The sequence below is a fragment of the Melanerpes formicivorus genome, unplaced genomic scaffold (assembly GCF_026170545.1).
Source record: "Melanerpes formicivorus ecotype bairdi unplaced genomic scaffold, bMelFor1.0.p_v2 SCAF_76, whole genome shotgun sequence".
NCBI lineage: Eukaryota > Metazoa > Chordata > Aves > Piciformes > Picidae > Melanerpes > Melanerpes formicivorus.
The window spans coordinates 2,231,933-2,245,672 of NW_027142428.1; the positions used below are offsets into that span (position 1 = coordinate 2,231,933).

A 13,740-nucleotide genomic window follows, 5' to 3' on the forward strand; every position below is an offset into this window, starting at 1 on the left:
AGTGCTCTGAGCAACTTGAGCCGGCTGACGATGTCCCTGCTCACGGCAGTGCGGTTGGCCCAGATGCCCTTTAAACCCCTCTAACCCAACGCGTTCTACCATTCCATGTCCCTTGCGGCCCGTGGGACGACCCTTACTTGAGGTCGCTGCCCGCCCCCCACCGCAAGCAGCTGCGAGTCGGCGACACAGCTCAAGCCAGGAGAGGGAGCCGTGGCCCGCGCAGGCAGCGTAAGCCGCCTCCTGCCGACAGGACCCCGCGAACCGACGGGGCACGGCGTGCCAGCAGAACCAACCCGCCGTCCCCCGGGTTCGGACTCTCCCGACCCAGCTGCTGCCGTTTCCCCGGAGTGACATCCCCTCCTGTGTGCGGGATCGGGGCTGCGCTGCAGCCGGGGACAGGGGGAACCCCCTTCCCGTGCGCCCAAGGAGAGCACTCGGCGGGGAAAGGGGCGGCCGGTGACTGCGGGGCGGAGCGCGAACGGAGGAGGAAGAAGAGGAGAGCGCGGCGCATGGCTGTGCGGTCCTTCCGCGTCCTCAGGTGAGCCCCAGCGTTTAGGGGTGACGGGGTACACGCATGTTTCTGTGGGCGTGGGCGGCAGGAGTGAGGCGCGGCCCCCGGACCGTTGGCGGGGGGATCCGCTGCGCCCCGGCCATCAACTTTGCCCGCACTCGGAGGGAAAGTTTGTGGCGGAGGAGGTTGTTTCCAGCCCCCGCGGTGCGGGGGCTGAGACAGGCGGCAGCGGTGCGGAGCCGGCAGCAGTCTCCGCTCACTGACCGGCGGGGGAGGAAAAAAATATAAATAAAAGAAAAACCGGTGAGGAGAAGCCTGAGGCCCCTTCGCGACGGCAGCGCCCGGAGGCTCCCGGACGGAGACGCCTTAGCACGGTGAAAGCGAACGAGCTGGCCGCGTCCTGCCCCGCCGGGCCAGGGGTAACGGGAGCAAGGGGCGGAGGCGGAGATCGAGGGCGGAAGCGCTTGTGCTGTTGCCGGAGTCGCGGAGACGCTCCGCTCGTCCCCTCGGTAAAGGACGCAGCCGGGGTGCAGGCGACTCTGAGCCGAGCCGCAGGTCGGCGGATGCGTGTCCCCGCCGGTTCCGCAGCCGCGCTGCCCGCGCCTCCGGTATCCGAAATGCGGAGCGGTTGGCTTGTGTTGCCTCCTTGGGTCAGGGAAATTGGGATGTTCCTTGCTAGAGCGCTACGTGCACTGGCGAATGCAACTTTAATTTTCATCCCTTTTAAATGCGTGAGCCTCAGATACCTGTTCCACTGTCAAACTGATCTTGGAAATGGCAGGGGCGAAAGGAAGGGGTCGGTCTTAAGCCGCAGCAGCAGAATAAAGTGGAAGAGACACGTTCAAGAGAACAATCTGAAAGCCATTAGATGCTGGCAGCGAGATGCTTTTAAGTCGAGGAGAGCAGCCCCCTTATGTGAAGCATTTGGGGGGGGGCATCTGTATGGTAACTGGATGGTGGGAATGTTTTCCTGAAAAGGAAGGGGGTGGGGAGGGGGGAACGTTAGGGCTCCAGTGCTTCAGGTGGCTTTTTTCTGTGCCAGTGCCACTTCCCTTGGTTACAGTGGCAGTGCTTGTTCCTCAGCTTGGGCTGGTTTCTCAGAGTGTGCCTGTACAGTGCTTGGCACAACAGGATCCTGATCTCAGGGCCTGAGGATGTTACTGTAAACTGGATTATAAATCCACTCTCACATGCACATTCTGTCTTTCCATCCTGGTGTCTGCTTTGTGAATACCTGGTTACCATGCTTGGATAAAATTCTGGTTTTCTTTACAGATCTCTTTTTTTTCTTATAAAAGGATGGCTTTTGTTCTGTGCATTTAGTTTTGCTGTCCTAGGAAAGGCTTTTTACTGCAGGATTTGGGAAATTGCAGCAAGCTCCTTGTTTTTGTTTTATTTTTTATTATTATTGCTATGTAATTAGAAAGGACTATTTTCCTGACACTCCATTTTTACTCTCTCCTTGTAGGTAAGCAGAATTGTCACTGAATTTACACTTTCATACATAGAAGGATCGTGGGATATTATTTATTAACTGTGCTGTGAAGAGTCCATATCTTGCAGCTTAGATGGCCATTTATAACAGGTTGATTCTGGCAGCGCCAGAAGATTTACTTGCTGTCTTGTGTTGCAGGAAAAGGCTTTCCTGTTTGCATGGAGAACATCACTCCAGACCAAGGGATTTCTGGTGGGAGGGCTTGGTGCTGGGAACAATCCTGCTTTTTGCCTCCACTGCCTGCATGTTGTGAATAGAGGAGGGCAAGTAGAGAGGATTGAGCTCTAGCACCCAAATACTCTCCTTCCATGGAAGCAGGTATGGGGTTGTTGCTGTTAGTGGGAACACCTTCTCTGTAGGAGCAGTTAAGGATGAAGGATAATGAGGGATGTGGAATGTAAGGCTGTGAAGATGCGAGGTGGTGGAAGCATACAGAACATTGAAACTTTCAGGAAACATTAATCAGGGAAGATGGGAGCTGTTGCTTTGAAGTGCAGCAGGGAGCTGTGGGGTGAGAGGTTACGTTTCTATTGCAATGCCTCTATGCAAGGCAGAGGGCAGGTCTGCATGCATACAGCCCTGCAACTTTCTTTTGTGACTCTGGATGTAGCTTGAGTTCAAAGTATGTACATATAGCATAGGAAGAGTTGTGCTTGCTCAAGTCTGCCCATGCATGGTCCCTTTAGAGTCTGTGGAGGAAAGCTTCTGTCTGGATACCTCTGGGCTCTCTCCTTCCAGATCTCTAGGCTCTGTGCAGGTATCCTCCATCCGAGTGTTAGCTGGTGTGCAGTAAGCTTGAGTACTGTGCTGGTCCAGGCTTGCACAGGGTCATACTCTAGGTAAGATAGTGCTACCCCCAAAGTGCCTGTCAGGAACACATAAGTAAGAGAAACTTCAGAGCATTGGGAGAGTGGTGTGTCAGCACATGGAGGTATGGGAAATGCCTCCTTGCTGGCCCTGGTGCTGTAATTTTAAGCTCTGAAATATGCATGTAGGAAGGAGGTGGCAGAGAGATACTGCCTCAGCTTTATTCATTCAGTACCTTCATGTTCTAGGTGCCAGCACTAGGGAAGAAGCATTTCAATCCTTCAGCATAAGAAGCCAGAACATGCTCTTTTATTCCTTTTTCTCACATACTGTTGTGTTTGGATTTTCATGTGTGTTGTTTTGGCAGGCACACGATTCATCTTCCTTTCTTCATCTGTCTCAGGTTCCCCACTGTCGTCAAATGTCCTCCCATTTCAGCAAGACTGACTTGAAAACTTGCCACGAAGATAACCCTTGCAGCTGGTGTTGTGGGAGGGGTGATGTCCCAGCTTGGCTGTCATAGCACAGGTTGCATTAGCAAGGTGGAACAGTTAGGAAGATTAAAACCAGCAAGTGAACGTGCTCACATATCTGTGAGCATCCGTGCTGTCCAGTCTTTCTTGTCGTCATACAGCAATGGGGAATGCTTTGGGAGTAAAAATAGATATGTGGAAAAGCCGATATAAGCTGAAATCTGTGAACAGCGCCACATTATGTGGGAGCTGAAACACTTTCTACAGTGGAGCTCACAGTTCAAACATTGCTGGCTCTTCTCCTTCATCCATTGCTTTTCTCTTGACGCTGCTCAGGGGGTTCACTGCCTCTGTAAGCAGAGCCACAAGCTGTCTCCTCTGCGCTGCCTGGCAGATGCAGCCTGGCCGGTAGCATTTCTGTACATGGTGCATGAGAACTGGTGCTCCTCTAGTTATGTGAGATGGGTCAGATGCAAAAGCAGAAGGCAGGCACACTTCAGCTGACCCCTCTCTTGTGCAAGCCCTTCAGCCTGGGTGCAGCTCAAGGGCCTACGTGCAGGTGGGTTTTTTCCCAGAGTTTGTAACCTCTTTGTTCTGCTCTGCATTGGCGAAATGTATGGCTGCAACTTGGTCACTGCTAACTGGAACAAAACAGCTTCTTTTGGGAGGTATTTTAGGATTTCTCCCGACACTCCAATGTTTTAGCAAAACAGAAGGCTAATCTGGCGTTTCTCAGCCGCAGTGTTGTTATGTGTAGGGCTTTCGCATGCGACTGAGCCACATGCACGCTCAGAGAAAGTGCAAAAAGAGAACTGCTTTGGGGAAATCAGTTCAAATGTTGCCTACGCTTGTGGGAATTTCAATTGTAGCCAGCGGGCTTGCTAACTTCAGCCTCAGAGGTGCCCAGTGTAACACATGCACAGGTCATGGCATTCCCAAATTCAGAGTCTTCTTTGACAGAAAATGAAAACACGGGATCTGAATCTACAAGTGCACCTATTTTGTTATAGGGTCCCTTCAAAATAGCTGCTGGTAAAACATGATTTCTACTACAAAGAAAGAATTGTATCTTCAGTCAGTCCTTCGGTAATTTAGCAACCCTCGGGTTTATCACATGGGGGCTACATCCCCAGGAATTCCTCTGACACAGGTTTCCCCTGAGTCTGGGTGATTATCCAAGTACATTTTTTTTTGTAGGGAAAATTACAGCAAGGATAACTGGCTAAAGATAGAAGTTTCTCAGAGTGTTAGGGAAAGAGAAGGCAAGAGTGTGAGAGAGTGACAGCTTCACTCTTTCGTTTGAGTAAAAAAAGAATCTAAAGCTCCTTATCTTTTGCAGCGAGTGTTCCTGGTGTTGAGTTTTTTGGTGTCCCTCCCTTCCCTGTTCCCCCTTTTGTTATGTGCCAAGTCCATATTTGTGTGAAAAAGTAACAATTCATTGGAGCATTTTTAGATTTATATGTGTTAACAAAAAGCGACCCTTTAAAAGCTCTGTTTGGGACAGAGAATAAGAATCCTGGGCTGAGTCAGGGGAGTGGTAGCTGGCTGCTTCTCTTTAGCACACCAGGGAGGTGCCAGAGAGCCATTACCTTGGAAATCCCAGCCAGAGCATGGATCACCAAGAGCTACCAGCTCTTCCCAGCTCTCTGTAAGTGTCCATGTAAGGAGACCGTATTATCATGCCTGGAAGGAGAACTGCATGGTCATACATTCCCATCTCATGTCCATCATGGGTATTGGGATCGCTGAGTTGGCATGGGAGAGCATCCAGTTGATTCAGAAGTATTTGAGAGCACTCTCAAGCATTTTTACTCTTCTTTATCCCTCACAGCCTGGCATGCCTGGGTATGCTTTGCTATTTAACCCTTGCAGCTTTGGAGCTGGCCTTCAGCTTCAGCCAGTGTGGTCATGGGTCCCTGGGTTGTCTGGGCACCATCTGGGAGCTCTGCATTGCAGCCTGGAAGTACCACGGCAAAAAGTTGGTTATTAGCTTCTCATGAAGCTCCTTGGACAGTTTTGCTGTGTGACTGAAAGGCAAAGATCCAAGATGAATTGCACACTCATGCAAATACTTAAGAAGCCTCTTCAGCTTTACTGAGCTGAGGTGTTATCGGAATTAGAAGAGGGCTGTAAAAAAATAATTAGCTTTTAATACCTCTGTCTCTAACTAAAAAAAAAAAAAGAGGCTGCTGTGTGTTGTCTTTTGGCTGTTTCCCCCCACACCCCCCCCCCCGGTTTTGCTTAATCCCTTGCATGACTGAAATAAAAAGTGCAATGAAATATCTTGACTCTTTTCGGCCTCATGCCGTCCCGCATAAAGGGATGTGATAATTTCAGGTGATGATTCTTAAGTATTTGATCAATTTGTCTGTAATAGCTTGCAGAACTGTGACCTAAATGTTTATCCTTAGTGCTGACAGTATGCTATGGAGCTGTTTAACTACATACTTACAGGGATTATGCTGCTTGGTGAGAAAGACATGATGCTTTCTTCTCCAAGGGAATTGTGGCCTTTTTCTGTGCCTTTTTCTGCCTGTGGTTTGTGGCTAGAGCTGCCTGTTAAAATAATTTTACCTTTTTTTCCTGGGTGCAAATAAAAAGCTAATAACAGTTATTCTCAGTGCAGGGGAATGAAATTTTTAAAGAGTGAAAAATAATTCTAAATCTGTTAGATATTTTTTTTTTCAATAGCATTTTGGGGTTTGCATTCTACTCAGAAAAGGAAGCCAAAACTTATCTTGCTCAGATTGAAGTTTTCCTTGCAGTATTAAAATCACATTTTTAATCATCAAAACCCCACAAACAGACAAATGGAAACAGGCTTTCAAATTATGTTTGACCTTGTCCTTAATGTGCTGGTTGCTAAAAGCTGAACAGCTCTGTCACGTTCCCACTGAACAGAAATCCTACTACCAGATTCTAAGAGGAACAGGTTTGAGACCTTATTGTGGAAGAGCACCTGTTTTTCATAGTAGTATATTCCATTTCTGTGTTTCCTGCCTGCTGGGGCTCTATGTGCCCAGTCAACCAGCCCCAAAATTACTTGTTCCAAGGGAAATTCTGCTTAAGTAGTTGCTATTTAAGACAGGCTCAGAACCCAGGTTTTACTTGGTGGATGCATTTAGTGCCATCAGATCCAGTGACAGCTGAGCTCAGGGAATTAATCTGTACTTTGCATTCACATACTATCTTTCGTCTCAGCGTCGCTGAGCACATTAGAGACATTACAATGTGCAATTGTGGTGTGAGGTGGGAAGAGGCTGTTATAAATGTGGCTGGAGAAAGAGAGGCACAGATTTCAGAAGCCTCTACTAAAGTGCTGTGGTCAGGGGACAGCCCTTTATAAGCTCTCTGATGCCTGATTGTCAGGAAGGCACTACAATTTTTCATGCACTACGATTGGTGATGGATGCCTCTGTAGGTTTCATGTAGGTTAACCAGAAACTCATATTGCTACCCTAAACTAGTAAACTCTTATTAGAATCTTCAACCTTAGAGACTTACAGGAGCATAGTAAATGGCAGTGGCAGAAGTCCAAATGTCTAGCTATTTTAGTTTGGGGATTAGCCCTGTTGCAAAAAGCAAATCTCACCTCTGTCTCACCACAGTAACATCTAGGGCCCCACCTATGTAAAATTATGAGCAATCTGTTGATTCAAAGCTCTGGGATCTGTAGAAAGTACTTTTTTTGACAGTAAGAGCCATACTAATTCACTCTGATACAAATAATTGGATTTGTTCTGTTGAGAAATAGCTGCCTCTCTACTCTTCCTTCAAGCTCAGATACCTCCCAGCCCTTGTTTATAAGGAGGAATCCAGATAATGGGAGGATGAATGTATTGCTGTCCAGTGTGATAACACTGGCAGGCTGTGAAGGGCTTGCAGGGCACCCAGCCTTTTTGAACCAGCACAAATGTGCTGTTGGATCCTAAAATGTCTTGCTGTTGACAATTGTGCTGGTTGAAGTTGAGCTAGACAGGGCCAATACGCTGGGGTAACTGAAGGACATGGCAAAACACAAACTCCATTGGACTAACATCCCCGTGGTCTGGGTTGTCTTTTCCCCTCCTCCATGCTTCTGCAAAAAATAGCTGCAGCCTCAGTGCATTTACCTTTCTTTACCTGGTTGTGCTTTTGTTTTGCTGTATGGACTTTAGGGAGACTGTTTAATTCTGACTCCTTGGAAGGTTTTGCACATGCAGACACCCCTGACCTGAGGCCATAAAGAGGTGGAAAAGCTTGTCTCAAGCTTCTTGCGTCTTCCTCTTCTCCTGTTGCACCCGGGAGCTGCATCTTGGCATTTCAGCCATGCTGAATAGACCTGGCTTCTGGCTCCTCAGGAAAGATTTTTTTTTTCCCCTCTCTTAAGCTATTTTTTCTTTTTAAATCTTGTCTGGCAGGTGCAATGGCTCTGTAGTTGTTGACAAGGAGTGTTGAAGAGCAAGAGGGAAACTCAACCCAACTTTCCAAAGACAATCAGTGATTGCTTCCTCTCAACACAAAGAGAGCCAGACCAGGGCTAGGGTCAGTGCAGATTTTGGAATATGAAGGCATTCATTTCCTGGTATTACAGGTGTTCAGAAATGAAAATTTTGGAGACTTCAAAAATTTTTGGCCCTTTGCAGTGTGGTTTTAACACATAGTGGTATTTCCTCCTGGCACTGCTCCTTGTAGCCTTTGGAAATGTCAGCAGTGCATATATTGCCTTTTGTTTGTCATTCAGCTGAAGAAATGAATTCATTGCCCTCTTGAGATCAAACATATTCCCCCCAAATAATTAATATTGATGATGATCACAGCATATTGCTGCTTGCAGCTTTCTCTCAGCCTTCCCACTGCGTGGGTGCTGTGGGTCACAGAACAGATCTTCTTGTAGGAAGCTCCTGGCATTGTTTTAAGGTTGAATTTAAAGCTCCACTGATGGGGTCAGTGTAGGCAAAGCCCAAGCAAGTTCCCAGTTGTGGTGCAACCTGGTATTTGCAGAAGGAAATGTTAGACATGGGGAACAAATGTGATACACATGACATGGGAAGGATTGTCTCATTCTCTCTTCCTTCTTTTTTTCTGTCTGTACCCAGCTTTTCCTAGCCTGTTTTGCAAAGTGCAGCTGTACTGTGCTGACTAGGAAGTGGCAGACACGCAGACGAAAGTTACTTTAACAGTCTCTGGGGTAACCAAGTGGGTGGTTTGGGGACGTGGAGGCCTGTGGGAGGGCTGGAAGAACCTCTGGAGAACTGCTTGTAAGTGGAGTGTTATCCTGGGGGAGGCAGGTAGGTCCTGGGTTTTCAGTGCCTTTGCTGTTCCTTTTTTGATTGCTTTAAGTTTTGCTGTGGCTTGATGTGTAAAGCGTGCTTACAGAGCAGCCTGTCTGAGCTGGAGGGGAGGGAGTGAAGCATCTTCATGTCTTATTCTTGCTGTTTCTTACAAGGCTAAAAGTGATTAAATTAACATGATTAAGCTAAGTGCCAGGTGTGCAAACACTCTGTGGCCCCAAGTTGAGAAATTAAAGCTCAGCTAATTTTTCCCTTGAAGATGTTGCTCATCTCAGGATACCCAGAGCCACTCGAGAAAATCCTCCTCATGCAGTGGGAGATCAGGTCTCACCATTGGCAGCAGCATGAGTAAACCTGCCAGTGGTGCTGGAAACATTGCAGTCTGCCTGGGGATTTTGTGGCAGCATCACACTGAAAGAGGTGCTTGCAAAGGGGAATGAAACAGTGATTTTGTACTCTGGAGCATGGTGGTGCTTGGAAGGTATTTTGCTTGCTGTGTCTCTCTCTGGGGGAACAAGAAGGGGAAGGTGTTAGCTGAATACAGAGCAGCCACCCTGGGAATCTGATCTGCAAGCACCGAGGGCTACAATGGGAGGAGATGAAGTGAAAGAGCAGGTATGTAGCTGGCAGTAAGGACTTGAACTTAAGAAATTTATGGTGTGTTTTTTGAGACTGAGAGTCTACTTTAGCAAGTGCTCATCAGAGCTGGGTGCAGTGGGGCTGAGGAGCATTGGCTGTGGCAGACTGGTCCTGTTCAGAGATGTCTCTTCTGGGAGAGCTGCCCTGGGGATCAAGAGTCCCAGGGTGATCCTTCCAAAGGCAGTAAGACCAGCTGATAAACTTACTTGAGTTTATCTCATGTGCTCTGGATTTAGAGACTTGGGCTGAGCTAGCTTGGGGTTGCTGTGCTGCAATCTGCTGTACGATGTGGATGTGCTGCTATATCCACAGGGACAGTGGAATAAGCTCTTAGAGGAGGCAGTAAAGTTGCTTACATCTAAAAGCCATTAAAAAGGTCAGGAGGCAGAATGTATAAATTAAATGCGCGCTTTCAGGGGTCTCCATGTGCTTCATGAGAGCTAATCAGAGCTCTCCCAGCAAGGGAGGAATCTCACTCTGGATTCTGACATCTCCTCAGGTCTTTGAGCCATATTTGATGTGGATTGCTTGTTTTCTTTTCTGTGCAAAGATTAGTTTGTCAGTTTATTTTCTGGCAGTGCAATACGTGACCATTTCTCAGAGCTCTCCTTTCACTGTAACATTGCCATCCAAAATAGAAGCATTGTGTCTGGCTTCATGGAAGGTCTCAGCTCTTTGAAGCTCAGTTGGAAGCTTTTCATTCCCGGGCTATTCAGACTTAAAAAATAGACTGTCTTGGCGGGGTACCTTTTGCTTGAGCACAGAAGTGCTCTTGTAGGTTGGTGTTTGAACTGCTCAGTGGCCAGCATGTATGCATTTGTAATTTGTGCTTTTGATTTCATAGCTGTGACTCTACTTGCCCCTCTTCAGCCCACTCCATAGATCTCTTCGTGATAGTCCCAGCTGTTTATTTGTCTTGTCCAGGTGTGCATCGATTTCGAAGAGGTGACAGATTATTGAGAGAGTTTATTTTGAATGTATGAAATGCAGTGTGCTCAGCCTGCCAAACAGCTGCCAACGTGTAATCAGCAGCACCCTGGGCTCCAGCAGAGATCTGCAAGATCTGTAGCATTTCTGCTTTGCCAAGCCCTCAGAAGACCCCAGGAGAACTGCAAAGGGAAGGAGGAGGGGATCTTGACTTTGTTCAGGTTTTCAAGCCCTCTCTCTACATGTCTGGATTGCATTTTTTTTTCCTTGCCTCTTGAGGAGGAATTCCTATGAATTCTGATTGTCAGTGTTAAATTTGTTGAGTCAAAAGGACACTGGGAGAAGGTATCTACAAGCCAATAGCAGATCACGAATTCCCAGCCTGGCAGTCACCTCAGTGTCCCAAATGCTGGCACGGGCAGAGGCAAATCTTGCAGACAGAGGCAAGTCTTCTCCCAGGCACCCAGTACCAGAACAAGAGGACACAGTCTCAGGCTGCACCAGGAGAGGTTCAGGTTGGATATTAGGAAGAAGTTCTATACAGAAAGAGTGATTGCCCATTGGAATGGGCTGCCCAGGGAGGTGGTGGAGTCGCCGTCATTGGAGGTGTTCAGGAGGAGACTTGATGGGGTGCTTGGTGCCATGGGTTAGCTGTTTGGGTGGGTTGGATTGGTTGATGGGTTGGACACGATGATCTTGAAGGTCTCTTCCAGCCTGGTTTGGTTTATTCTAAATAAAGTTTATTCTAAATATTCTAATAAGGAAGCTCCCAGAAATGACTAGCTGTAAATTAACGTCTCCCTGCTTTTCCCTGAGCTTCTCAGCTGTGACGCCTTGCTCTGCCCATGGGAGCTCATGGTGCACTTTGAAGGTCGGCCTTGCTCATGCAGCATGTCCTGCTGGTGCTCAAAGAGAAATAGCTTGAGACCACCTCCCAGGGTGACCCTGGAATGACATACAGCTGAGTTTGTTCATCTCCATGTTGGGGATTTAGTAAAAAGCAATTATTGAAAAGCCAGTAGACTGCAGCCAGCGAGAGGTGATGGGCAAAGGGAGCCACCTCATATGTGATGCCTAGTGGCATGTCCTCAGCTGGGGAAGAACTGGCTAAGCTGCTGACTGAGAAGACTGTTTCCAGATTTTGTTGTTGTTGTTGATTTTTGTGTTTTGTTTTGTTTTGTTTTTTTCTCTCTTCTGGGTACTCAACAGACCTGGGTGTGAAAGCTCTCTATGAGCACTGTAGCTCCTCAATGCAAGGAGCCAGGGTTTCTGTGTCCTATATGATGGTGACCAGCTCCAGCCAAGGAAGACAGAAGGTTCTTTGAGGTAGCAGTGAGGGAGTCCTCTAACCAGGGCAGCTTTCCACCTGACTCCCACTAGTTTTAATATTTATTTTTTGTCCCCTCTGCAGAAGCAAGTGTTTAATATCTGCTGGTGTTAAAGTTTGCCTGATCCAAATCTAAATGTTTCCTTTGGTTCTGATGATATAAATTGCTTTTACAATCGAAACATTTCAGAACAAAATCCTTTCAGCCCACTCTTGTCAGGCATGTGGTAGCCTGGTGAGTGCAGCTACCTTGACAAAAGTGGAATGTCTAGCATCAGTCTCGCAGGTCCCCTGCCTTGGATGCGTCACCTTAAGATGCACTGGTTGGGTTACAATTCACGGCTCCTGCGATATCCCTGACTGCAGCCCAGGCTTCAGCCCTGACCAATTCCTGCTGATATATGCCTAGCTGTTAGGGAGCTGCTGCCAAGACAAATTGGGCTCCTTGCCCTTAGGAGAGATGTGAATGTTTTTCTGAGGACAGCATTGGGGGCCTTTGATGGTCACAGTGCCTGGGTTCAAAGGGACGAGTGTGGCACAGCATGCCTGAGAGCAGGGAAGGTGCTCTGAGCTGCAGCAAACTGCTGCTGGCTGGCAAGGAAAATTTTTAATGACTGTGCTAATTTGTCCTGAGGAGAAAATGCTGGACTCCTGAAACTCGCTGCCTGTCTCCAGAGATTTCAGTGCCAATGTTAGGTTGCTCAGGAGGGCTGTCTGCAGCATGGGCCAGCTCACGGCAGGAGCAGCTCTTCGGACTGAGCTGGGTGTGAGAGCACTGACGCCATAGCAAAGGGCAGCACCGTGAAGTGCCCAAATGGCCTCCGGAGGACAAGCAGGGGCAGAGGGATGCTGCACAAATCCTAGCTAAGTGGTACCAAGATGGTTTATGCTACAGTAATTCCTCCCTTTGTATGACTTAGTCGTGCACATACTGAAAAGCAAAAGTGTTTCCTGGAGGGCTGAAGGGCCTTTTCCCACTTTCCATTAGCGTTTTTGCTATTACTTGTCTGCAGTTGCTTTTGCAGGCTGCCCTTTGTCTGCCTTTTGGGTTCTTTGAATTTACTTGGACTGGACATCTGTCCTCCCCATAAGAAAACCCAGCAAACTCATCCAGCAGCCTTCCTAGTGCTGCTGTGTGATGATGCACAGACCCAGAGCTCATGGGCACACAGTGATGTGGGAGGAGAGGAGCTGTGCCCTTCTCCTGAGCGCCAGCCCTGCTCTGCAGTCCTTCATCCTTCAGCTGCAAGTCCATGCGGCAGCTTGCCCTGGTTTTGCTACCCTTCTTGTGTCTGCTTCACTTTTCCAGGGGTCAGTCCTTCAATCTGAAATACTTTTGACTCAGAGGGGCTTGGGACAGAATTACAGAAAGAAACTAGTATGTTAACCCTGCTCTGGCCACTGTTATTCTTTTTCCTCTGTATGAAACGGTTCTATTTCAAATGTCCTTTTAGCTGGAGCACTTTGTAGCAGGGGTTTGAAGGTTGCTTTTATTCTGCATGCCATAGTGTGACTTCTCCGTGAAAAGCAAAAAAACCTGTCAGCCCTCCCTAGGTGCCTGTGGTTAAGAGGCACAAAGGCATTTTCTTGGAAAATGCAGCATTGTTGTGTAGAATTGGTACAACGTCTTTGAGAAGAGGCATGCAATTACTGCTTTGATTTCAGCATTCTCTGTTAATTACTTGACATCTATTTTGGGTTTATATAATCATTCGAGGAGTGCATAGGCTTTGTAGGGTCTGTGCTGCTAAAGGTCAGAGTGAATGATTTCTTGCCTGGGTCTGCTTGGGGAGGGTGTTGTATTAATAGGTGTGTTATATGAAAATATTTAGGCTTTTCTCTGGCATAAAGGCAAATTCTGGCCACTATCAAATGAAAACCAAAACCTTTCTACCCACCTCTGCTTTAGAGAACAAGGGACACTTCTACTGCTGTGTTTCCCCCGAGCCTGCTTTTCTTTGCTCCCCAGTAGACAGAAAGGTGAAAGTTTGAGGAAGAAAACTCTCAGGAACTGAAAGGAAACAGTTTCTGATTTGAAACGAATTGATCATTTTAAGTACACTCCTTAAAAAAAAATTTCTAGCAGCCACAGTGATGGATTGTTTTGCCCCAACTGCCTTGTGGCTTATTATTATTAAAATGTTAATTTATGGAGACACTAGGAATATCTCAGAGCATATTGGTCTCTGGAGAAGTTCCTGGAGTGCTCAGGATGTATCATTGCTCTCCAGCTGCCTTCTGGCCACGCCAATTGCCTGCCTTCTAGCTGTGGTGTGACTTCTGTGCTG

General features: G+C 47.6%; 1 protein-coding gene across 5 annotated transcripts in view; it reads left to right on the forward strand.

The window, feature by feature from the left end:
• Window positions 1-213: 213 nt before the first annotated feature.
• Window positions 214-13,740, forward strand: part of IL1RAP (interleukin 1 receptor accessory protein) — a 50,737-nt gene continuing 37,210 nt past the window's right edge. For 4 of the 5 annotated variants that reach the window (XM_068164060.1, XM_068164061.1, XM_068164063.1 and 1 more), the window contains exon 1: window positions 214-538. In XM_068164060.1, coding sequence (XP_068020161.1) covers window positions 510-538 — 29 coding nt within the window. In that variant the 5' untranslated portion in view covers window positions 214-509. Of the gene's footprint in view, window positions 539-8,448; window positions 8,557-13,740 lie in introns of those variants that run through there. The other variant, XM_068164062.1, reaches the window with a different exon arrangement.